The sequence below is a fragment of the Aulostomus chinensis genome, chromosome 12 (genome assembly GCF_037954235.1).
Source record: "Aulostomus chinensis isolate RoL2024-O1b breed Wild chromosome 12, RoL_Achi_v1.0, whole genome shotgun sequence".
NCBI classification, from domain to species: domain Eukaryota; kingdom Metazoa; phylum Chordata; class Actinopteri; order Syngnathiformes; family Aulostomidae; genus Aulostomus; species Aulostomus chinensis.
The window spans coordinates 15,850,372-15,873,411 of record NC_141331.1 but is presented as its reverse complement, the minus strand read 5'-3'; the positions used below and the strand labels follow the sequence as shown (position 1 = coordinate 15,873,411).

Here is a 23,040-nt window from a genome sequence, read left to right as displayed (position 1 = left end):
TCTGCCTCATCCCATTCACACAGACCTCCATCCCTCCAACCCGACGCTGACTACAACCATCTGAGCATGCAATGTGCTTTTGCTTACATCTTCTTTGCACCACAATCTCACACATAAAACACACTAAGACACAGGAGATCAATGCATTTTAATTTTTTGATTTGGGAATTAGAAGAGTGCCGCACTATTGTCACATGATCTGAAGGGAAACAACTGATTTTAACAAGACAGGGATGGAGAGGAAACCTGTTTTAACGGGAGATAAATCGACTTTTAAACAGAACTTGTGACCCTAACCCTGAAGTACGGACTCTTACATTTCAGCAACTTTAGAAGTAACCTACTAAGTATATGACTGTTGATCTGGACCCACAGCAGTTGTGTACATGTTAAAATGCAGATGCTAGCAGCTAGCGTGACACTTACTGAGGGACAGTAGATAAGATTTAGGATAATCACTGAGAACTATGTGATAATTCTTCAAATATTCCCTCTAAAAGTGTTGCTCACGCTTCCTTCCTCAACTTAGCTTCCGCCATGAACTTGCACTCCTCTTCTACGCTGGGAATTCTGAGCTAGCTTCTGGTACTTGGAAGCAGCACTGCCAGCTAGCAGGAGTTTTGTACCGGGAGGAGGAATGAAAGCAGCACCGTTCTGCAGATTAGCAAGTCAGCGTATGATCAAATGTCAAACTAAAATGCAACATTGTGCCATTTTATAGACAGAACTGACTGTGTGCACACAATCCTCCTTGGAAAAAAAGGCAAGTGAAGAGCCCTGATGTGGGAATATTTGGTGGGCTCTTATCTCCAAAACGACATCAAACACTGCTGTAGAAATGTGGTAAACACACACAGTGGGGAATCATCAGTGTTAGGAGCCCACAGTGGTATCAACTTTTCAAACACAATCAATTGTCAAGATTGTAAAAAGTAGGACAACGAAGAAAAGGTTTTAAATTAGCGAATTTCTCTTGTAAACTTGAGCTGAATTCAGTCTGTGCCCTCAGTCTCACCCTCAGTCCAACGGAAGCGACACATTTGGACAGACAGTTGAGTGAAGCGCTTCGTACATTGACAGTCGGTGATGCGACTGATTGGAGAGACTGTTGGGCTGGATCTCAAGCCTTTAATGGCTTCTTATAGTGCATTCACATACCAGATGAGTCTCCAAGAGAGAAAATATGAGAAATACTGGGGTAAAAACTCATGCAATGTTAAGTCCTGGCATTTACTGCTAATACGATGGCTTATGTCTGCACAACAATTAAGCCATAGTTCTTACATTTAGTCGACTTATTGACCGGCTGAAGATTTCTGAAACTGAGCACATTATTTGCCTGCGAACAACACTTCAATATCAGGGGTTAAATGAGAATTGCATTGGGAATGGTTGGGCATCTCAGTGTGTGTGTGTGTGTGTGTGTGTGTGTGTGTCCTGGTCTACTTGGTGGTTTCCAGTGCCAAGGCCCAGAGGAGAGCCTCAGCCTCAAGCCTTACCCCACTAACACACATCATAATCATGTCACAGCCCTGATCGCCACTGATAGCCCCCCTTTTCATGCAGGACTATAAATATTCACACTAAACTATATTAAATGGACACTTGAACGTTTGACTGCAGTTAATTACAACCACTCACACATGTGTTTGTAAAGAGAAAATCGGACATGAAGCCAGCAGTGGGAAGGTGAGTGGCTGGCAGGTTATATAAAGAACTGTGGGGTTAAGATAAATGTTGCTCACTGGAGAACTGACTGTCCTGTTGAGCAGGTAGGCCTGTAGCCTCACGCTCCATCCAGCCAGCCTCGAGCCACTTCATGACCAGGATACACCCAAAAGATACACTCCAGTCCAGACGTCTGATTTCGACACGGTCCTGGAAGATCAGTAAACCTGCTCTCCTTCCTGGATCTCATCCAGAATCAACTATGGGCACACCTACCGTTTAGACAGTTGCGTAACAGCCCGGCCGGCCCTATCGCTTTAACTCTCTTATGGACACCGGTGACGCTGGGTTCTTATACTATGAGATCGAACATTGAAATGCTCAATCATCAGACTGGAAAAGGAGGAGACTTGGAATTTGATCTGGCTCCCCGGCGCGGTCAGGCGCGGCCCTGCCCTACCCTACCCGGCGCGGCCTGCTAACCCGGGTTACCGGCCCCGGAGCGGCGCGTCACACCTCTGTCAGTGACACAGATAGATGACAGGGCTAAGCTAATGGGCAGCTAACATCACGCTGACACGTTTAGGTGCTGGGTAGAGAGGAGACGTGGGCCTGGTGCATGCAGGGAAGGTACTTACTGCTGACTTTCATGCTGCCGAACGCCGAGGGCTGCGGCACTGGCTTGCAGCTCTCCGCGAAGGATGTGGTCCTGGGCCGACCCGACATGATCCACTCACTTTAATTTTTGGAGGCTTGAGACTCACTACACGACAGGGCTGATCGATTCTCCGAAGCTTTTCATCCAAAAAAAAAAAGGATGACAGTAAATGAGTGAGTCTATATATTCACAGGACAGACCGACCGAAGCCTCGATCCCTCGATCCTTCTTCTCTCTGTCACCTATTAGCTAACCGTTCCTTCCCACCATCAATTAGTGCATCATTCTCCCGTGTGTCCCCCGGTTCCTTTCACTGGGCCTCTGAAGACACGTCTAAAATAGTCATGAAACTGGCCTCTCCTTGTGGCCCCCCAGATTAAAAACCTTCTTGGATCAGAGGGGAGATCAGACGTTAGGGGAGCGGATCCGATGGGGGATCACAGACAAATGCGGCGTTTTCTGAACGATTGAGGGTGCATGCAGGTCCTCTTCATATCCCGATGTGGAGGCTCAGTGATCCGACTGCCATGGCGGCTCCCTCGCTATACCCGAGCCTACAGACCGTCCAACGGAAAATCTGCCAGCTGCCTCAGTCTTCTTCGCGTTCAGCTGTTTTAGCGATGAGTCTAAATCCACCCTAACCGCCGTCTAACCGTAGCGAGGCACCGGGGTGGCGAGGCCTTGAGAAATCGGTGGGGTTTGAGCAATAGAGAGCGGTGATACTGAATTTCTTTTTTATTCCTTCCCCATAGGCTTCGGGCTGCCTGTCTTTGTCGCTGCGCACGATAGCTACGCCTTTTTCGTAAACGGTTTCAGGGATGTGTCAGCTGTGACGGCGGGAGGCGCGCGCTAGTGACGTAAAGCGAAACGAAGAATATGGAAACTGTGAACGCGCAAACGGTGAATCTGGGGTGGCCGCTTCAACCAATCCGAGGGGGTATCCTCCAGAAATGGGTGTTAACTTAGATCTTTTAGACCAATGAGAAGACAGCTCTTGAACACCACATGGCACAATTTGCTTAACACCGCCCACATGACTTCAAAGGCTTTTTTTCCACGCCGCGAAAGGAACAACGGGCGGATCTGCTCCCGGGATGGATGACCGGGTCGACCAATGGCGCTCCAAAGTCTCGCTGTCAGTTCTTACGGGGCCAGCTGTCACGGTGCACCGGTGGTCATGCAGCACTGTTGCTATGTCGCCTCCGAACGCCTGTTTCCCCACACTTTTTATAGACGCAGCCGCTGGGGCATCCATGGACACCGCGTCATCATGCTCCGTCATATAAGAGTGTGCGTTTGCGCGCGTGTTCGTTTGCGCGCGCGCAATTTATGATATTTAAAAGAAACTTGAGTACCTTAAAACTAGGCTACTAGTTTAGTGCAGCCTTGATAACTAAGCTGTTAAAGCTAATTAACACAGTAGAATATTAATAATTTGTAGCCTAGAGGTAGAAATGCTATCAGGTGTTACAGTGACTGGCCTAGAAAGTGGTATTTACTTTAGAATGACTCACCAGTTGGTGTCTTGTTGCCATGGCGTCATGACTTCTTGGGCACTCCAGAAATTATCAACTATATATTATTAGCATGAAGCTAATCCAGGACAGACTAACAATGGAAAGACGGTTCAAAACTTCTGTCCACAAACTTTCAAACACATCAGCCATGTCTTCTTTATCCAAATCTCTATTGACAGTAAATACATATTTGATAAACAACAAGAGGTCAGATGATATGAATGCAACAACTTGTCATGCTTGTTCATAATCATGCTATTGCTAAAGTGTTGTGTTGTTTTTTTTGTTGTGGCTGGTGTTTTCAGTCTTCTGGAGTTGCTAATTAATCATGCAAGAGAGAAAAAAAAATCTTTCTGATGTCAAGACAAAAAAATGGTGAGTCATCCAAAGCCAAGTTACACATTTGAGGTGAAGTATCCTTTAAATCAGTCAAAGGGGGTTTTTCAAAATTGGCAAACCAAAAAAAATTCTATTCTATATTGAATTAATTTTTTTATGATCGGAAAGTGGTTTTAGTTTATTCTTCACTGGTACTTAATACCGCTTGAAGAACTGGAGAATTCATCTTCATTTTGTAATAACTGTGGTAAAGTGGTGCTCAAAATGGATGAGGACCCTTCTAAGGGCTCACAGAGTGTGTGTGTGTGTGTGTGTGTGTGTGTGTGTGTGTGTGTGGTGCATGATTTGAATAAATTCATATACGTGCGATTGATTCACAGCTAATTTTATTCCACCGTTTCTCAATAGGCCATTAGCCCTCATCTTAAACAGAAAGTGAAGGTTGGTCCTCTTCCTCCTTCACATTAATGCTGCTGGTGTAGCTTTAGTGTGGTTTGTGTGTCCTCTTTTACGCTCCATCGAAAGAATTCCTCCCAGCGTCTCCTCGGTGGTTTGTATGCAGAATGAAGAGCAGTAGGGTCTCAAAAACAGGCAGCAGAGCAAAAGTAATGTGAGACACTGAACTCCCTTCATCGTAACACCTCCCCCGGCAAATACACATTTTCCCATTAGTGGAAGGAAAAAGTTCAGAGGAGATAGTGGAAGGAAAGAGAGCGGAGAGAGAAATGCAAAGGCTCTTCTTCTTTGTGTGTGTGGCAGGGAAATGAATCGATATTATGGAAATGTCTGAAAATGTATTAATGAACAGTTTTGGTTAAGATTTTTATTTTCTTTTACCATGAAAAGGGAAACGAGACGGGTGAAACATTAAACCAGTGCTTGACTGGTTGCAGAGATGCTCAGTCTCCTCTTACAAGTCCAGTCTCTGGTCTTCAAACGGAAAATCCAAGTCATGTCGCAGATGTGTGTTGACTCATTTTGAAGTTTCAAACTCAAGTACCCATCTTTGATTTGTTGTCCCAGGACCTCAGGGGCTCTATGATGTCCCAGGTTGTCTACGCGGTCTCAGTCCATGGTCATGTGACTAACCGGTGATTTCAGTTCATCCTGTAGGTCTTATAGAGGGACCTGTGGAAGAGTTATTATATAACATAGGAATATTTAGTTTGAAGAGTGCACAGTGTTAAAGTGTCAATACTTCATTTTAAAGTTTTTGTTTCCTTTCTAATACTTCTGAATGTCTGACTGCCAACAACAGCTACAGCAACAAAACAACAGCATAACAGTCCAAACACATCAGTTTACAGACTCTCATGTGCTTCTCCTGGTGTAATCCACATCGTCTTTATCCAGGCATATAACCCTGATTACTGAACGTGTATGCTCAATAATGTACAAACACTCTGATTAGAGCTAAAATCAAACTATTATACTTCCAGTTAGGCGCTACTGTGAATGACCACGGACGAGGGCAAGTGAGTTGGTTCAAAACAATTCACTAGTTGGCGAAACTCTGTACGAGTATTGTAAAGATGATGTACTTGACAGTGTGTGAACAGATATTTACTTGCACTTTCGTTGTTGTTCTATGGGTTAGCTGTCAATTGCCGTTAGCTTCAGGCTAAATATTCATGGCAGGCTCTTTCAGCGTTCTGGAGTCACAAAGAAGTGATGCAGGAGGGAAAAACATCTTTGTGAACTCGACACGTATTTGTGAGTACTTGGGGGGGGGGGAACAGTTTTTGGGTGAAGTATTGCTTTAATCCAGTTATTTTATAACAAAACTAGTCACATCACATCAGAGCAGAGGGTCTATTCCACCACAGAAATAAATTCTGGTTGGTTTTTGCCTCCTGGCAGGTCAGCAGCTCACACACTTCCTGTTTCATGCTGCAGTGGTTCCTCTTGAAAAAAGATACAGAGTGAGCTTGAGGGTTAGCAGGTCTCTCTCTCTTTCTTTCTCTCCCTTTCTCTCTCTCTCTCTCTCTCTCTCTCACACACACACACACACACGTTCGTGAAATGTTCTATAAAAGTTCTTAATGAATCAGGACAATAGTACTCGTTTAAGTGTAGAAGGCTCATGTGGGCATTAATGTTCCATAAACCAACGGCAGATGGGAAGCATGTGAAAGTAATTGTACACTGTACAGACTGGAGAATTGTACATGGATACAAAATAAAACCACATAGCAACATTTAAAGGAATGTGTATGATGATGTAGAACCAAAAATTACATAGAAAAAAGCATCTATAAATAAATATTGAAATAAATAGCTATTATTCTGTACTTTTACCATTGAGTGAAAATCTTTTTGCGTTGGTCTTGTCTTTCATATCTGAATTCAACTGAATCTTCATTGTGCCAGTTACAACAAATTATGTTCCACCAACTCACAATATGCTCTTGAAATTCATCGCTACAAAAAATGTACAGCTGCAAAAGCACATATGGAATGAAAGAGTTTTCATCTATGTACATGTAATTCCAGCAGTAACATCAGCAGTTATGTCAAGCTCATTGGTGGGAAACATCAAACAAAAGCTTTCTTGTTGAATGTGGTATGCATTCCAGTTGAAAGTTGCAGTCAGTCGGTCCTCAGTCGTTAAAGTTCCCCTCGAAGGTCTTTGAATTCAAGCTTGTGTAAAGTGCAGTGAACGCGCGTCATACAAAGGTGGGTTTGAGGTCTTCCTTGAACACCACAGGACGAGGGGAGCGATAGAGGCTGTAGCCGTCATACTCGCTGTCCGAGGAATCCGAGGATGTGTCTGAAGACAGGAGCGAGCCTCGTATCAAGCAGGAGTCACAGTAGGGACGGTGGTAGAAACAGTAGTCTATAGAGCTGCTGGAGTCCGAATCCCAGAACCTCGCACCTGCTTCTGCATCCGGTGGAGGAGGGTGACAGAACTCCGGCAGATCTGAACATCTATGAGACCTTGAAGCACACCTCTGATATTTTCTTATCACTTCACGCCCATCTCCCGCCTCCTTGTCCTCCTGCTCCTCAAGATCAGGAACCTGGAGGAGAGTACTGGCTACCTCAGGATGCTTGTCCTGGTTCTGAGCTTCACAGCTGTCCCCCATCCTCCCACAGCTAGAAGCCTCTGAGCCAGTGTAGAAGCATGGTGGGGTCAAGCCTCTTCTGGGTGAGTGGAAGGGCGGTCGACGTTTTCTCATGGCATAGGGGGAGATGCTGGGGTAGCGGAAGACTACAGGTGGGTGAGGGGAGCGTGCTGTCCTCAGGGAGAGGGGAGAAAGTGAAGAGAACTCTGCGAACTTGAGCTGAGAAGGTGTCCTGGGTGACTGATTGAGAGATTTGAGTGCAGTTTCCAGGACTGCATCCACACTCAGTTCTTGGAGGATCTCCTGCAGCTGCTCGCTACTAACAAAACCAGTCAGTCTGGTGTTTGACCCTGATGGGGATGTCGGGCTAAAAGGCTCAATGTCAGCAGGGTTCAATTTTATGTAAGACTGGAGTGAACTGACAAAGTTAGCTGCCTCCTCTGGCGTCCTGAGCGAACCCGACTGCCGGAGGGAACCAGGCTGTTTGCTCTCAAATGTTCTGGACTTAGACGTGTCTTTGAATATCGGACCCGCAACAGAGACACACCTTTGACCTCCCCCCGTGTCCCCACCATCAGGGAGAGGACAGGAGGCATCAGAAGGAGCAGGGGGTAGAGCAGCATCAGTGAGGCGAGGGGAGAGGTGAGGGGGGGACAGCACTGATGGAGTGTCTCTCTGAGGTAGAGAAGCAGATGGGCTGTGAGACTGAATCTCTGTGGTCTGAGTGGAGGGGGAGTTCAGGGCGGTGGAGGCCGAATCCACATCCTGATCCTCCGAGGGCTGGCTGGCCGACATGAGACGCAAGAGTTTATCTTTGGCGTTGTTCACCTGCTCCTGAAGACTGTCAATCACGGCATTCTTCTGGAAATGGTGACAAAAACAGAGAAAAATGTTAGAAAAAGTGAACTTTTCAAAGGACATTTGGTAGCTGACTTCATGTTCCCACTGATACACACAACTTCACTTAATTCTGTCATTGCCAGGAAATATTTAATTAAGAGATTATTGCCATTTGGAGACGACCACTTCCCTCTTTAGCTTAACTTAGAAAGAGTTTTAAGGGATTTCAGGTCAGACTTCATTGCATTAAAAACAGTTGAAAGTAAGAAAACTAGCCTTTTGTATTGAACAACGTTAAGAGCTTCCATCAATTTTACCATATCAGGATGATTATTATGTGGTACAACAAAAATCAAATTCTAAATAAAATTGTGGTTGATACCTTTTATATTTTAAATGGTATCAGTGTTGGTTGCTATAACCAATGGTAATTTTTGTTGACATTGTCCTTTCTCCATGGTAACCTCTTTGTTTCCAGGCATGCTACAGGGAGATGTCAATCAAACACAGGTGCATTGGATCAGGTGGTTCCTCAGGTTAGATGTGTTGTCATGATCAACTTTGTATTTTGCATCATAAATATTGCAGAGAGCGTTGGCTGTTAAATCCCCACAACCCTGACAGTGTTGCAGGAGTGATGTAACGCGGCCTCTCTTATCTGTCTCACTATCTAACGTGTACTTTATTCCCAGATTGGCTCTGAGCTTCCGAAATTTGGCGCGAATTTATTTATTGTGCACTGACACTCGGTAGCGCCAAAGTAATGCTGCGTTCTGTTGTACGTTGGAAGCCGATAGTTCCAACTTGTTCTTTGCATCCAATCAAGTGCGTTCCAGAAGTGCAGCTGGTCAGATAAACTACGAAATCAGCCGTGTATTTATCAAGTGCTCTGGTGTGAGGACAGCTGGTTACACAGAAACTACACACGTTCAGAAGGGATGTGAGGGGCTTGCAAAGACTTATCAACCACAAATCAACAGCATGGAAAGAGATTTTTAACAACACAGAGTAAACAGTTTCTGAAAAGCTAACAGCTACATTTCTCTCCATGTGCACTGCCATATTTGCTCTGATGTCAGGTGGATGAACTCTGTGACCTCAGGCTCGCCTGAGTTGCTGACTTGGGATTCTGATTTGAATGAGGTTTCTATTCCATTATTTCAGCAAGTTTTATTATTTCAACAATAGAATGAACTGTAATACCATCAATAGGCTTCATACCTTGAAAAGTACCAGATTCAATACTCAGCCCCTGTGCTGGGTCACAGTACAAGTTCATACCTCACTGAGGAGTTTTTTCATGGAGTTGTTCTCTCCCAGCAGGAAGTAGATCTCATCCTGGCTGTACACTGATGACTGGCTCTTGCTCGGGCTGCTGAAATACTTGGCCATCTGACTTGGGTTGTTCTGATCCTCTTCAAACTGCCGCCACTTGGTCAGCTGCACGGTGGTGATGGAGGTGGGAGGAGAAAGGTGTCAGATGTAGTACATAGTACTGCGATGATGCCATTTGGGAACGGTTGACCAGGTGTGTTTGAGCGTGTTGCTCACTACTAAAATATTCCCTTCTTCTCTTGGAGTTGCATTCCTTTATCGTCACATAAACTGACTGGCAGACACCTCCAGAGTCATAAACCTGTTTGCAACAGCCCACATAGTTTTGACTCATAAACACCTGCTGTGTGAGTCACTCTCCACACACAGACACAACAAACTGACAGGCATATGGAAAAGACCTCGGTAATTTACTAGATCTGTCAAATCATAGATAGAAAGTCATAAAACCTTCTTTCATTCATCCCTCTGTCATACATCTTTTCTGTTTCCGTCCGTCTGACCGACCGTTTCCAGACATAGACACTCATGAGTAGATGAGCAGTTCTGCCTCTCTCCCTTGTTGCTACCTTAGAGATGGTGCGTAAGAACCCATGTCATCACCAGAAATATGAACGTTTGTGTTGTTCTAAGGCTGGAGAGGGGATCCTTCACACCCCTCTGACGTCATTGACAGAAACACAACACGCATCTCTCCCTCGGTACATCTTGTACATCTATTTGGAGGTTTACCTGAGGCACAAACAGCATGCAGTTGGTGGCCAGTGTGCAGATGAAAATGGCTCCGGCAACGGTGCTGTAGACCAGGTTGGTCCAAGCATGTAGGAAGAAGGACACAGGTACGGCCACAGTGGAGGAGAGGGTGACTAAAGTGACAGCTGTGATGATGGTGGGAGACTGGTTGACCGGAGGGTGACTGACGTTGCTGGTTAGCCCGGCTAGATACGTCCCATAGAGGAGAAGACACCCCTGGAGGAAGGGGACGGGGACAGAGGAGGGAGGGTCAGAACATGTTGGATAACAGTGATAGAATTGATAAGAACAATGATGTATCTGCTCGCAATGATCGAAGAATATACAGTGCATTACTATAAGTAAGCGTGCACGTGTGAGTGTGACCCAAGTGAAGTTGCTTGAAGAAAGGATGCAGGACACAAAAGACTTGAGACTTAACCACTTGAATCTTAGCTGACGTTCTCTCTAATTCTCAGGTTTATCTGTTTGTCGGGATGAAATGTTTTTGCACGGACAACACATGATACAAACAGAGTTGTCCTCACATAACAGATACCACAAAATGGAAGAGCTAAAAGCCTTTGTAATTACATTGTAAAAGCACAGCCGTGAAGTACCTTCTTAACAGCGATGATAATAACCCAGAGATCAGGATACAAAGAGGAACAAGAGTCCAGCTGAGACAACGAGTAGGAGACGCCTCTGTCCTCCATCTAGATCAAAGACAACCGTATTTGACCAGTTCAACTGAAATTAAACAGTCCAACGTGTTTCTTTAATCCAGCTATAGCTCTGTGACATCATACCTTGACTACGGCACCGACGGACCGTGAACACCTGATGGGGTCAGTGAGGCTCCAGGCGGTAAGGACCAGCAAGTCCACCAGGATGAGCAGAGCCACCATGCCCATCAGCTGGATGTCCCGAATGATCTGAGACAGAAACTCAGGTTACACCTTCACAAAACAAACTCAGTCACTACAGGAGGTGTACGAAGCACAAGTTACATGTCTCAGATTCTAGACAGCCTTATTTCTAAGTGTTGGCTAACAGTAATGAAAAGGTTTTCAGACAAGATACTCAAAATGTCTCTCATCCATTACAAACTGCTGTTTGTTTCTCGTGGATCCAGCAACAAACTCTACCGAGCTCCAGTAATAAGAGATATCCAATCTAAAAACCTAACCTTCTCGTTGGGTGTAAACAGTGGTAGATTTTAAAGGACAATAATAATGTGTACACAATTAGGTTGGTTGTAAGTGCCACAGTCCCATTTAGACTGCTAATTTTCCGTTTTGGATTGTGTTATCAGGGGCGTTATGGCCCAGAGGTAGAGTGGCCGTCTAGAAACCGAAGGGTCACTCGTTCGATCCTCACTACCCCCAGTGTGACCATGTTGAAGTATCCTTGAGCAAGATACCGCACCCCTAACTGCTCCTGAAGGCCCTGCAACGGACTGGAGACCCATCCAGGGTGAACCTTGCCTCTCACCCAATGTCAACTGAGATAGACTCCAGCACCCAGCACTACAAGCGGAATAGAAAATGGACGGATGGATGAAGTAACAGACTTTAGTCACAATTCCTGGTTTATTTCAATGTCTGGCCCGTGTGTGTTGTGAGATGAAGTCCTAGTCTTTGTTCCATTTCTCTTTTTTATTGTCTGCTAAGGTGTCTTACATGCACCCTCTGCTCTCAACAGTATTTTGATCCAAGTTTGCAATTAAACAGAACTACAGAAGCAGAGAGAAAAGTTAATTCATTCTCTTGAGATAATAACTGATTAATAATCATATCTTTAAATAATCAAATAATACGAAATCATAGCAATTAAAATATTAAGTTAACAATAATTACTATTGTATTTTTATATCATTAACAAGTTGATTTTCCTAGGCTGCACGGTGGTGCAGTGGTCAGCACTTTGGCCTCACAGCAAGAAGGTTTCGGGTTCGAGTCCCGGCTCCAGTACGGGATCTTTCTGTGTGAGTCTCCATGTTCTCCCTGTTCCTGTGTGGGTTCTCTCTGGTACTCCAGCTTCCTCCCACAGTCCAAAGACATCAAGAGAGGACGAGGCTGATTGCTACTCTAAATTGACTGTAGGTGTGACTGTGAGTGTGAATGGTTGTCTGTCTCTATGTGTTGGCCCTGTGATGGACTGGTGATCTGTCCAGGGTGAACCCTGCCTTTCACCCGTAGCCACTGGGATAGGCTCCAGCCCCCCACAACCCTTAATAGGAACAAGCGGAAGAAAATGGATGGATGGATGGATGGATGGATGGGTGGAAGTTGATTTTCCTGTGATAACTGGTTCATTTATGTGATAACGGCCTTAATAAAGTCATTACAGCTTCAGTCTGTCTCAGACTCCACAACAAAACATTTGGGCATTTAAAACGTTTGCACCAAAACCTCTTCTCCATCTGCGTCTACATTTTTTCAACATGCAACGATTTAGAGCTCATAAAAGCACATAGAAATCTGTGGCAGAGTCACGCGTCACACAGAATTCCCACATGGGCAGGAGCAGGAGGTCAGAGGAGCAGCAGGAGGTCAGAGGAGGAGCAGGAGGGCGGAGGAATAGCAGGAGGTCAGAGGAGCAGCAGGAGGTCAGAGGAGGAGCAGGAGGTCGGACGAGTAGCAGGAGGTCAGAGGAGGAGCAGGAGGTCAGAGAAGCATCCCTACCACTCTCTTGTCAGGCACCCGCTGGGTGAACACTCTGTACAGCCTCCACGTCTTCCCCAGGATTGGGCCAAACACCAGAGTACTACCAACACAGAGAGTCCAGACCCGGGCCTGCAGGAGAGGGACGATGATTAACGGTTTTGCCACTACAAGGTGATGAGAGCTGGTCCTGACTCACCTGTAGAAGAGCTGTGGATGCTCCAAGTGGTGAGTGTGGTCGTTCATCAACGGCGAACAGGAAGCCACTGATGTAGGTGAGGACGCTTCCAAAGAGGGTCAGAATATTCAGGTTGGGACTGGACATCTTCACTATCCTGATGACATCACACAGACATAAATAATACTTCAAAAGTTTTTTTGTCTTTGTGTTTGTATGTGCGATTCACTTTGCAGTCTACCTGTTGTTTTTGAAGCGCAGGGTGAAGAAGAGGAAGCCGAAGGCCAGCAGGATGCCGCAGGACAGCAGCGTCCACACCACAGCGCTCAGCACTGGGGAGAGGGAGCGTCTCGGGAGATCCACGGCAACCTGCACACGCACACGCACACGCACACACACACACACACACACACACACACACACACACACACACGCTCGACCTTAGAATCACATCTAAGATATTACTGTTGGATTATTTTATGTGTATTCTGAACTCTCATGTACATGAAATATGTATCTATCTATGATACAAAAGAGATAAACAGCACTTTTCTGAGTTAATAAAACTTTATTAAAGTGAACAGAGCAACAAACAGCCTGCTGCTGACTTTCAAATGCAAAAATCCCCATAAAGTTATAGCTACAGTGAGTCAGGACCGGACTGATTAAGGCAGAAGATGAAAACTAGGAGGAAAGTTGAAAATAGGTTTCAAATCACAAGGCCTTATAAAGCAGGTTCATTTTGTATTAGCTGAGTCTTGAACTCACAACCTCAGACACGGCAGATGGTTCTTGATCTTGTTGAGCTACCTGCTAAAGCAAGAACCAAAATTACCTCCATGTTTGTATTTAACGACAGATTTCAAGCTGGTGTCAAGAGTTCAGTTATCAGCGCACGATTCTCAGAATTTGTGTGTCTAGACAGTTAAGGTTTCTGTCTGTTTCTAAAACAGTTAACTGCAGCTTAATTGATGTGAGAAGATGCTGTATTCTCCATCGAGGCAGATCATTTCCATAATGATGGAATTCAAACTTTATCTAAAAAAAAATCCTTTTTTTTTTTTTTTTACTCGACAGTTGTAGCACCACCACCAGGACTTAGCCCACAATTCCTGTTGAGTGAGTTTGGCATTGAACTGGACCTCTGTGCGAAGATTGGCTTGTTTTCATGCACTAGAAGAAGAATTCTGGTAAAAGCAAGAGTATTAAAACAGAAAAAACCAGCGTGAAACATTCACAGATTTCAGACCCTGACTGGTAAGATAATCAGAGGGGCTGAGTTGATCCCGCCATGATTACGCCGCGGGTTAAAGTAAGGGAAGAGTTTTCCATTGAATGTGTGTCCAGTGAATGAGTAGATATGGGAAGCAGAGTCCACATCATAAAAAGAAACCTGACCCCATTCCATGTCCACGTAGACCCCGACTCTCTGGGGCTGATCGACCAGCGGAACGCAGGTGGGGGTTCCGCTGAGGGCCCAGTAACTCTTGTCCCCTCTCAGGCCCAGGGTCCAGTACCCACTCTCAGGGTTCAACATGTTCCCTCCTTTTCTATTAACTGACTCAAGTCCAACTCCAATGTCCCACTCTGTCTTCCCTTTCACCTGGACCTCATAGTAGAACCTGCCAGAGGAGAAACCCTCCCTCCCCAGAACACTAACACCAGGGTAATACCTCGCAGGGTTGTCGGGGGCACTTAGCACTGCATCACCGTGATGGACCTGTTTCTTGTTCTCGGACAGCACCAGTTTAGGATGAGCTGTATCCGGGTCCAGAGTCACATCCACGGCACACTGCCGAGCTCTCTGGAATTCAGTCTCACACAGCCTCCTCACCTCTGCCTTCGCCATCTCCTCTAGCTGGCTTGCTACTCTCCTGATGGCTCTCCTCAGTGTCCCCACATGAACGACCCTTTCCATGCACACATCCGACCAGTCTTTGGTGGGGGGCAGAGTGGAGGATTCTGGGAAGCTCTGCAGATGGCACTGGTTTTCTTCAGAGTGGGAGAGCTGCTCTAACACAGCACTTCTTGTCCTCAAGCTATTGATCTCCCGCTCCAGCTGTCCTATCAGCTCACTGGCTCTGTTTTCGATCTTCCTCTGCATTGCGCTGATCCCCTCCACCAACTCCGCCTGGCCTCTCTGGATGGACTGGAGCAGTTTGGAGAAGATCCTTAGACTTTCCTCAATCTCTTCTTCCGTGTTAACTCTGCTGAGTTCAACACTTTTTGTGACCTCACATATTTTCTGCAGGCGGTCACAGATCATCCTCTCCACCTCTGCATGTATCTGTCCAGCCTGAGCTCTCATGTCTCTGCTTTCACCCTCTATAGCAAGCGTATGATGAGCCACGTGACCGTTGTGGCGCACGTACACCTGGTCAGTGCTGCAGAACACATCCAGGAGCTTCTCTTGCCCCTGACACACCCTGTCCTGCATATTCATCACGGGGTTAACCAGGCGGTGCTTTTTGAAGGTGCTGAGAACATGATGAGGCTCCAGGTGAGTCTCACAGAATGAGGCTAAACAGTCCAGACAAGATTTAAGCGCTTTGACTTGTTTTCCGATGCACAAATCACAGGGTACATCTCCTCTGGGATCTGAGGATTTGTCCACATTTTTAATTTCTTTCTTTTCCGCCAATTTCCTGAAGCGGGAGGCCATCTCTGATATGAAGGTGTTCACTTTGAGGTCGAGTCTCCTGTAGAACTTCTGTTTGCACACCGGACACTGCGACAAGTAAAAGCTCCTCCAGTATCCATTAATGCAAGTCTTGCAGAAGTTGTGCCCACAAGGAGTGGAAACTGGTTGGTTGAACAAATCCAGACAGATGGGGCAAAGCAAGTGCTCCTCAGACAGCAAACAGCCCTCCGTCGCCATATCTGGGAACACACCCTGAAAGAAAGCCAGGGGGAACATTAGAAACAGTTCCACCCCTTAAGCTACACACAAATAGAATTATATGCATGGTGTTATTTTTCATCAAGGCATATTTTAGGCTAGTTAAACAGTTTTCACGTCAGCCAACAGAGGGCAATCATAAATGATTGTAAGGACATTACAGTCATTAAGATAACCTCTGGGTGTTTTAATCTTAAACTGCTAAATTCTACCATTAAACAGTTGTAGGTGAGACGAAATCTGCTCTTTGGGAACTTAGCATGCTCAAATTCATTTCATAAAAACATGAATCGAAACTCACCTGGATCCTCTAAGGAGTATTCAGAGAGCCAGCAGGAGTTGGTAGCTGTGTTCCCAGTGTCTCCACAACTTAAGTTTCTACTTGGAATGTGATATAAGACTTTAGTGTGCCCGCCCCATGTTGCTAAGGCTCTCTTAAAGGGACAAGTGGTGATGGTACTAAATATAGTGAAATGGCTAAATTTCAGTTTGGAATTAAACTACTCGATATTTATTTGGTGTATTTTGTTTCAGCTGTATGTAAAAAGCAGTAGTGGAGATTTGGACAAACACTGTAACCTGTTTCTTTAAAATAGGTTTTAATCGTAAAAAATTCGATTTGGTTATACTATTACTGCTACCAAGGAGATAATGTAATCAATGCTTTTAACCCAACTTGGTAGAGGGGTCTAGCATGCATGGGACAAGGAAAAAAATACTATATTTCTGGGCAGATTTGTTGAATATTGCAAACACTTTCATTGTTTAACTTTGTCCTCAGTCTCCAAGCACCTCTCTGCAGTATCTTAGCATCGTATGCGATTAGGTTTGGTGTCAATACGATGAACTTGTAACAAGTCAAAATCATGGAGGACATACTCGGCTGAAGTACCTTTATGTAGCTATTCACTCTTCATTATACGTTGGCACAAATATTCTCTCAGGTATTTTGGTTAAGTTGGATTTTATTCATTTAAATCTGCTGACATCTGTTTTACCACTTTGCTGACCTGCTCTTTGGGTGTGTGAGTGATTGATTCGACCCACTTTCAGGGACACAAACCAGATTCAATGCAGTAAATTGAGTAAATTGAAGACAGAATATTTAATCGGGGACAAAAGCCGTTTCTCCAACTGGTTACATACTGTTTTTTTCTTTAACCCCTGCAGCTGAATTGAGTTGAGACAGTACGTACAGGTGAGTCTCCAGGGAAAAAATGTGAATGTATTTACATACCCCAAATTTCAAGTGAACAATTGCGTTTGCAAGATGTGCAAGAGTTGAACAACGTGTGTACCAGTGTAACGTTAGTGTTTGCCGCGAGTCAGGCTAAAACAATATGGTCCTACTGACATTCCACAAGGGGGTGTTGTTGTTTTGTGGCCAACTCATTTAAGCACCAAGAAGTTCACCTGGAGGGCGGACGGAAGAAACCTTTTCCATTTTGAGTTAGAGACACGTGAAAGACAACACATGGCGAGACAATAAGGGGAAAGACGCACACACACATCAAGACAGGGAAGAGCTCACACAAGTGAGTACAGTACCCAAAGTTACATTTATCGCAGAACGGATAGGGAACACGCTGTAGGGTACGCACTTGCTAACCTTGAGCTTTACAGACAGATGAGGCTACAAGCCTGGATTAGACTGCAAAATGTTGTTGGATATCCATAATTTGACCATAAATACACTGTATTTGCATGCGCTCATGTGTGTGCCTACACGCGTGTATGATTACCGTGCTGAGACTACATAGTCTCTGCAGAACGTCGAGGCTCTGCTGCCTGTTGACCCCTGCATGGATGAAGCAGAGTGGAGAGTCACACTGGGAGCTGCAGTTCCTCTCTGGGTCCATGATCGGCTTCAGTCCGCTCACACACACATCCTGAGGAGATTGGACGGACATGAATCCCTTGCACCTTGTTATTGATGTCACCCAAGGGTGACACTGAAAATGACAGAGGCACATTTTTATGTTTGAATCCGTATCTTGTTTAACAGTTCTCTAAATAGTTGTAACACCAGAAGCCACCACAGTGTGGTGCTCTCAGAGAGTCCTCTGACAGGTCACAGGATGGAAGCGCAGATGAAATATTGCTCTGCAGTAACATGAGCCAGATAGGAAGATATATTTAAACATGTGGCATTAAATTAAGGTTAAAACAGAAATGCCTGACAATGATTATATTACTCTCCTAGTTTGAGAAGCAGGATTTAACTGTTTGACAGGATCCCGATGTGACTCTCTGCTTCTCCTCATTAGAGGTGAACCTGCAGGATCTGCAGCACAACACAGTGAGAGAAACTGTTGCAATTGCCAGAACTCAAGCTATAATTTGCAGTTTCACTGAGGACCAAATTATGTGCAATTAGCCCAGTTATGTCACAGACATAAACTTCGTAAAGTATCATCAAACAAGAGGCATTTTTATGAGCCCGTGCAAGCTGCACAGACATGTTATAGGTTTAATTATGTGGCTCAGTATCTGGTGATACTGAGCTGTAACTACGGAGCGTCGCCTCCCAGGAATCCCTGCAGTGACTCAGCTATGTGCTGTCAAAACCATGTAAGACCACTTAGTGATCCAAATTTACAGACAGGTGAGTGTTTATGTGAGTGACGTGGAATCAGGCATCACACGACTGGCATTTTTCTGTAGGTTGATGCGAAGGGTCCCGCCAGGGATGCTCGGATGTTAGGATCCATTAGAATGAGAATTTAGATTGATGACCAAGAAATTTCTCTGTGATCACAAAGATATTTTATCTTAAAGACTTTTGAGGGGAAGAAAAGCCTGCAGTGACCTATTTCCAAATATTAATGGTGTTGACAGAACAATGCAGCCCTGCAGGCTGCGTATCTGGGAAATGTCTGGAGTTCCTGTTCATGTCCTTTCGTCACTTTCCAAGTTTAGATCACAGTTCTGCTGCTTCCCGCAGGAAAAGCCGGTGGAGAGAGGCATTTCCGCCAGTTTTTCAAACTCCTACCTCTATAGTTTTCAGTGACATCGAAAAACCCACCACCCTGCACAGGTCAACAAGGGTCGGGCAACATCCAGCGGTGAGTGTCACTGTGTAAGCAGCAAGAAGAGGCCCTGTCCCCAGGCTGATTTAGGGTTTATGGACATGTTGTGACAGTTCAGAAGAGTCATCATGAGGAGTGTCTTTTGAAAGCATCAGTGCTAAACCACAAGTAATACCTGAGCTTCCTGCAGTCTTAATGTCTTAGGGCGGGCCTAATCATGCTGTTGAGCTTTCACGTTGCTCATTGTGCTTTAATTTACTGAGGAATTTTACATTTCAACAGACCTTTAGGCTCGGACGTACAGAAACGAGTTTCACAGGACACTCACCGTTAAAAAAATTAATTAAAAGAAAAGCAGTTCAACCCACTTACTGTCTTGTCAGTGTCTCGCTTTTTGGATTAGAGCGGCGTAACCATGGCGGCTGCCAGATGTAAAGCCAGGTTCAGAGGGCAATATTGACACATTCCTCCTCGCCCAGTAATCCCTTTATAAGTTTATACTTTAAGCTGAGTTAGAATGCAATTACTGGGATAATCTCTGGGCACATGGAGCATTTTGCAGGCCGCCCCTATAAAGCAGTCTCTTATACATGGCAGTGAATTGTGGAGAATATGATCTGACGTGGGGAGCATGCACCAGTGCCTCACAACACTATGGAACACTTTTATACGAAACATGTGACAAGATGCACCTCAATAGGGATGCAATGTTTCCACTGGGCTTCATGAGTTATTAGAAGAGAAAAATGTCATTACACTTAAATAAATGAATCACTTAACGAGTGGCGCCTCAGGAAGACAGAGGGGCTTTAAGGGAACACACCCACTTTATGGAAAATACAGCGATAGACCATCTTCAAAAGAGCCAGATAAGAAAACAGATACTCTTCTCTCTTGGCCGGGTGCATCAGAAAGCTTGTTAGCTTAGCACAATGAATCGGTACAGATGGGAATTGTGCTAAGCTAACTAACAGTCAGCTAGTCCGTTTGAGTGTAAGCCCCCTTACACACAGTCTCTCTCTCACACACACACAAACACACACACACACACACAAACACACACACAAATGAGAGAAAGGTGTCATATCTATCTGGCATATTTTCCCAAAAGTTGGTGTGTCCCTTTGATAAATCTAGCAGATTTCGTTACTTATCATTGAAATGATAAATTAAGAAATGTAAGCGGTAAAAAAAGATCAGCAGGGTGTTTTATACTTTTAATGTCAAATATTCTGCCAGTGCAGCGAGCAAAGATGATGAGTTAAAACAAGCTCCTCTCCCCTACTGAGACACTACTTGATGAGGGATCATATCTTGTATTAAGTTTAATGACTCGTGTTCTTTTAAAACGGAAATAAGACAAGACTTGAGCGGACTTTTGCAGTGTATTTGAAACTTAAATTCTTTATGGAGCACATTGGTTATTATGTGGTCAATTTGTGTTTTTCAATTTTACAAATGATCCTATTTGGTGAAAAGTATACACTCACATCCGTGCAGTTACATGGCAAAAAAAATAATAAAATAATTTTAAAAATTAAAATAGTTACTGCAGATAAAGATCAAGTGGTGATAGAACAGATACCTACTGATAAAGAAGTGTAGAAATTACTAACCTTGGCCTCCAAAGCGCGAGAGTGATCCCAATGACTCGTCCCACTCCAGGTTCCATTGCACAAGACTTGTTTTAATGAAAGTGGAAAATAAAAGAACACGTCTGTTATCTAACATTGCTACAGAGGTCCCATAGCTGCACACCGCTCAAGAATCCCACGACTCAAGCAGTTTGTCGAAGTTTCCACAAAGAGATCCTGCGAGGAGAAGTTCGCCAGTCTGCTGGAGTTTTCATTTGAGCATTAAGGGAGGGAGGTGTGTGTCAGAGGAAGGGTGTGTGTCCCTGCTCGCTCTCTCTCTCTCTCTCTCTCTCTCTCTCTCTCTCTCTCTCTCTCTCTCTCTCTCTCTCTCTCTCTCCAGCTGCCCTCCAAATGGGTTTCAGAGTGTGATGTGACCCATACACTACATAAGGGTCTGTAACAGTGTTTGTGGGGCCCTCGGGGGACTGGGCGGCATATGGGACAGGGTGGCTCATTCTGTGTCCACAGTACAAATAAATACACTGAATAACAGCACTTGTTTGAATGGAAAGAGAAACACGCATCATCTCTGTGTTGTTTTTTGGGTTGGGTTTTTTTTTTGGGGGGGGGGGGGGTTGCTTTTTAAAAGCAGGCCTCCAATGTGGTGAGAGCAGGTTGGGAGAAATCATCATGGATCAAAAGACGAGCTCACCTACGCCTGCAGTGAGCCAGCAGAAAATATTTCTGCATTTGTTCCGCCAGCCTTGAGAAGCATAAAGGTGTTATTAAGACGTCACAAAGATTTACAGTGTGAGCGAGCACACAGGGTCATTCCTGATGAAGGAGTGTCACCACAACTGACGGCTGCAAGGAGGTGGTGATAATGGCGGGGGGTAAAGGCAACGATGACTTTACTGATGAGCAAAATCCTGCACGTATTCATTGATTCAGCCATGAGCCACATTTCTTCCTACTGGTCTACACACACACACACACACACACACACCTTTATCTTTTTCCTTGAGTTTCATATTTCTGCTGGCGTTTCTCACGAGGTTGTTAAACTCACAATGGCAGGGACCATAAAATTCAAATGAGAGAACAGTGATTACAAACTGGACGCTTAGCGCATAGTACGAGTTTAATGTGGACTATAAGGGGAGACGAGGACACAGGCACACACACGAACACACACACATAAACACACCCTAGACTTGTATTGTAAGAGACAAGAAACATTTCCTATGTATATATATATATATATATATATATATATATATATATATATATATATATATATATATATATATATATATACACACACTTCTAAGTATTTTAACTAACTTGGGAGGGAAAGATGGTATGTGACAATTTTCACTATCTGATAATGAAGGGTGTGCAGGTTCAATTTAACGAGACAGAAAGATAACATCTTCTCTTCAATGGGAATTCCAACTCTCATCAGAAAGCAATAACCAAAGGTGATCAGCTCTCAATAATCAATCACCAAGTGGCAAAATACAAGAGATCCGTCAGGAAAGTCTACATTTTCATCACATGACACCACGTTAACACCCCATTATTACAGGCCGGCTCTGTTACACCCAAAGCGTGGCGCCCCGTATCGGTTTTCCCTCAAGATCAGGTTCAAGACAGACTGTACTGGTAGCAGGTGGACGGCACTGACGATCAGGTTACTGGGAGCTTGAATATTTTATCAGTTCCTCACAAAGCAGGAGTCAAAGAGGAGAAGCTGGCATGGAGGGTAGAATTGGTGAAAGCGGACACACGCTGTTGTGCTGAGGTTACCAGGGTCAGCTCTAATCAACTGAGATGTTTTGGCAGTAGGGCTGTTTTGTGCACATGTGGGAGATGGAGGCGCAATAATCTTTTTTGCCAGTGACAGCCAGTTTCCTGCTGAACCACTCCTGGCAGCCTGCACCATCATTTCCTGACATGGAAGCAGCTGCAGCAATGATTTAATATCAGGACATTTGGATTACACATTTGAAAGCAATTGCATTGTTCTGTGTGGAGCATCAGCAACCGCCCCTTAACTGAGCCTGGATGGTCCCCTGTGACATGCCCAGAGACAAATCCTTCTTTGAGACAACATGGGTCCTCATTCCAGGTTGCTATGGAACTGGATTCTTGATTCATGTCGGATCAAAGCTGCCCTGCAGGTTCCAGTCGTGGTGTTGCTGCTGGAGGCGCTGATGAATGTGTAGTAAACGCCTCAGCTGATCCTCTTAAGTTTAAATAATGATCTCTTAGCTTCACTGGCATCAAAAAGCAGCATTGTAACAGGGAACTCATATACATGATGACACACGGCCGCTTACGGTCCTGATGTCGGGCATGAAATTGTTTCAGGACAGTAAATTAAGAACACGAGAGAGAAGCGCATCGATAAAATGGGCTCGTTCAAAGTGCATGCGTTTACCAGTTAAACCGGTGGTTCTCATGATACACCCAAACCCCGGTGGTTGTGACTCAAAAGTGGGTCGCGGTGCTGTGCATGAAATAGGCTACAAAGCTGA

At 44.8% G+C, this 23,040-nt stretch overlaps 3 protein-coding genes across 6 annotated transcripts in view; all 3 read right to left on the bottom strand.

Annotated features, from left to right (window-relative positions):
* gsk3ba (glycogen synthase kinase 3 beta, genome duplicate a) overlaps window positions 1-3,132 on the bottom strand; it is a 29,865-nt gene extending 26,733 nt beyond the window's left edge. For both annotated transcript variants that reach the window (XM_086220484.1, XM_086220485.1), the window contains exon 1: window positions 2,307-3,132. In XM_086220484.1, the coding sequence (XP_086076610.1) occupies window positions 2,307-2,394 (88 nt within the window). In that variant the 5' untranslated portion in view covers window positions 2,395-3,132. The remainder of the gene's footprint in view (window positions 1-2,306) is intronic.
* Window positions 3,133-4,808: 1,676 nt separating this feature from the next.
* gpr156 (G protein-coupled receptor 156) lies at window positions 4,809-20,748 on the bottom strand. 3 transcript variants are annotated; one of them, XM_086220482.1, is made up of 11 exons: window positions 20,543-20,748; window positions 17,640-17,849; window positions 13,240-13,367; window positions 13,020-13,155; window positions 12,842-12,952; window positions 10,964-11,089; window positions 10,775-10,870; window positions 10,155-10,391; window positions 9,369-9,527; window positions 7,132-8,108; window positions 4,809-6,952 (listed from the first exon to the last, which is right to left on the bottom strand). In XM_086220482.1, exons 2-11 carry the CDS (start codon window positions 17,805-17,807, stop codon window positions 6,919-6,921), a joined length of 2,172 nt encoding a protein of 723 aa, XP_086076608.1. In that variant the 5' UTR covers window positions 17,808-17,849; window positions 20,543-20,748; the 3' UTR covers window positions 4,809-6,918. The 3 variants fall into 3 exon arrangements, with proteins under 3 accessions (XP_086076608.1, XP_086076606.1, XP_086076607.1); XM_086220480.1 differs by having other exon boundaries at window positions 4,809-8,108; XM_086220481.1 differs by having other exon boundaries at window positions 4,809-8,108; window positions 17,640-17,786.
* On the bottom strand, window positions 13,629-17,414 carry LOC147252247 (E3 ubiquitin-protein ligase TRIM21-like). Its single transcript, XM_086220483.1, has 2 exons — window positions 16,199-17,414; window positions 13,629-15,891 (listed from the first exon to the last, which is right to left on the bottom strand). The coding sequence occupies exon 2, from the start codon at window positions 15,874-15,876 to the stop codon at window positions 14,242-14,244; it is 1,635 nt and encodes a 544-aa protein (XP_086076609.1). The 5' UTR covers window positions 15,877-15,891; window positions 16,199-17,414; the 3' UTR covers window positions 13,629-14,241.
* Window positions 20,749-23,040: the final 2,292 nt, after the last annotated feature.

Bases quoted from the DNA above. Each gene is read 5' to 3' on its own strand.
- LOC147252247 (XM_086220483.1), bottom strand. From the start codon at position 15,876: ATGGCGACGGAGGGCTGTTTGCTGTCTGAGGAGCACTTGCTTTGCCCC.
- gpr156 (XM_086220480.1), bottom strand. From the start codon at position 17,807: ATGTCCGTCCAATCTCCTCAGGATGTGTGTGTGAGCGGACTGAAGCCG. The intron at 13,156-13,239 runs GTAGACTGCAAA...TGATGTCATCAG, and splicing joins CTGCGCTTCAAAAACAACAG to GATAGTGAAGATGTCCAGTC. The intron at 8,109-9,368 runs GTATGAACTTGT...CACCATTTCCAG, and splicing joins TGAAAAAACTCCTCAGTGAG to AAGAATGCCGTGATTGACAG.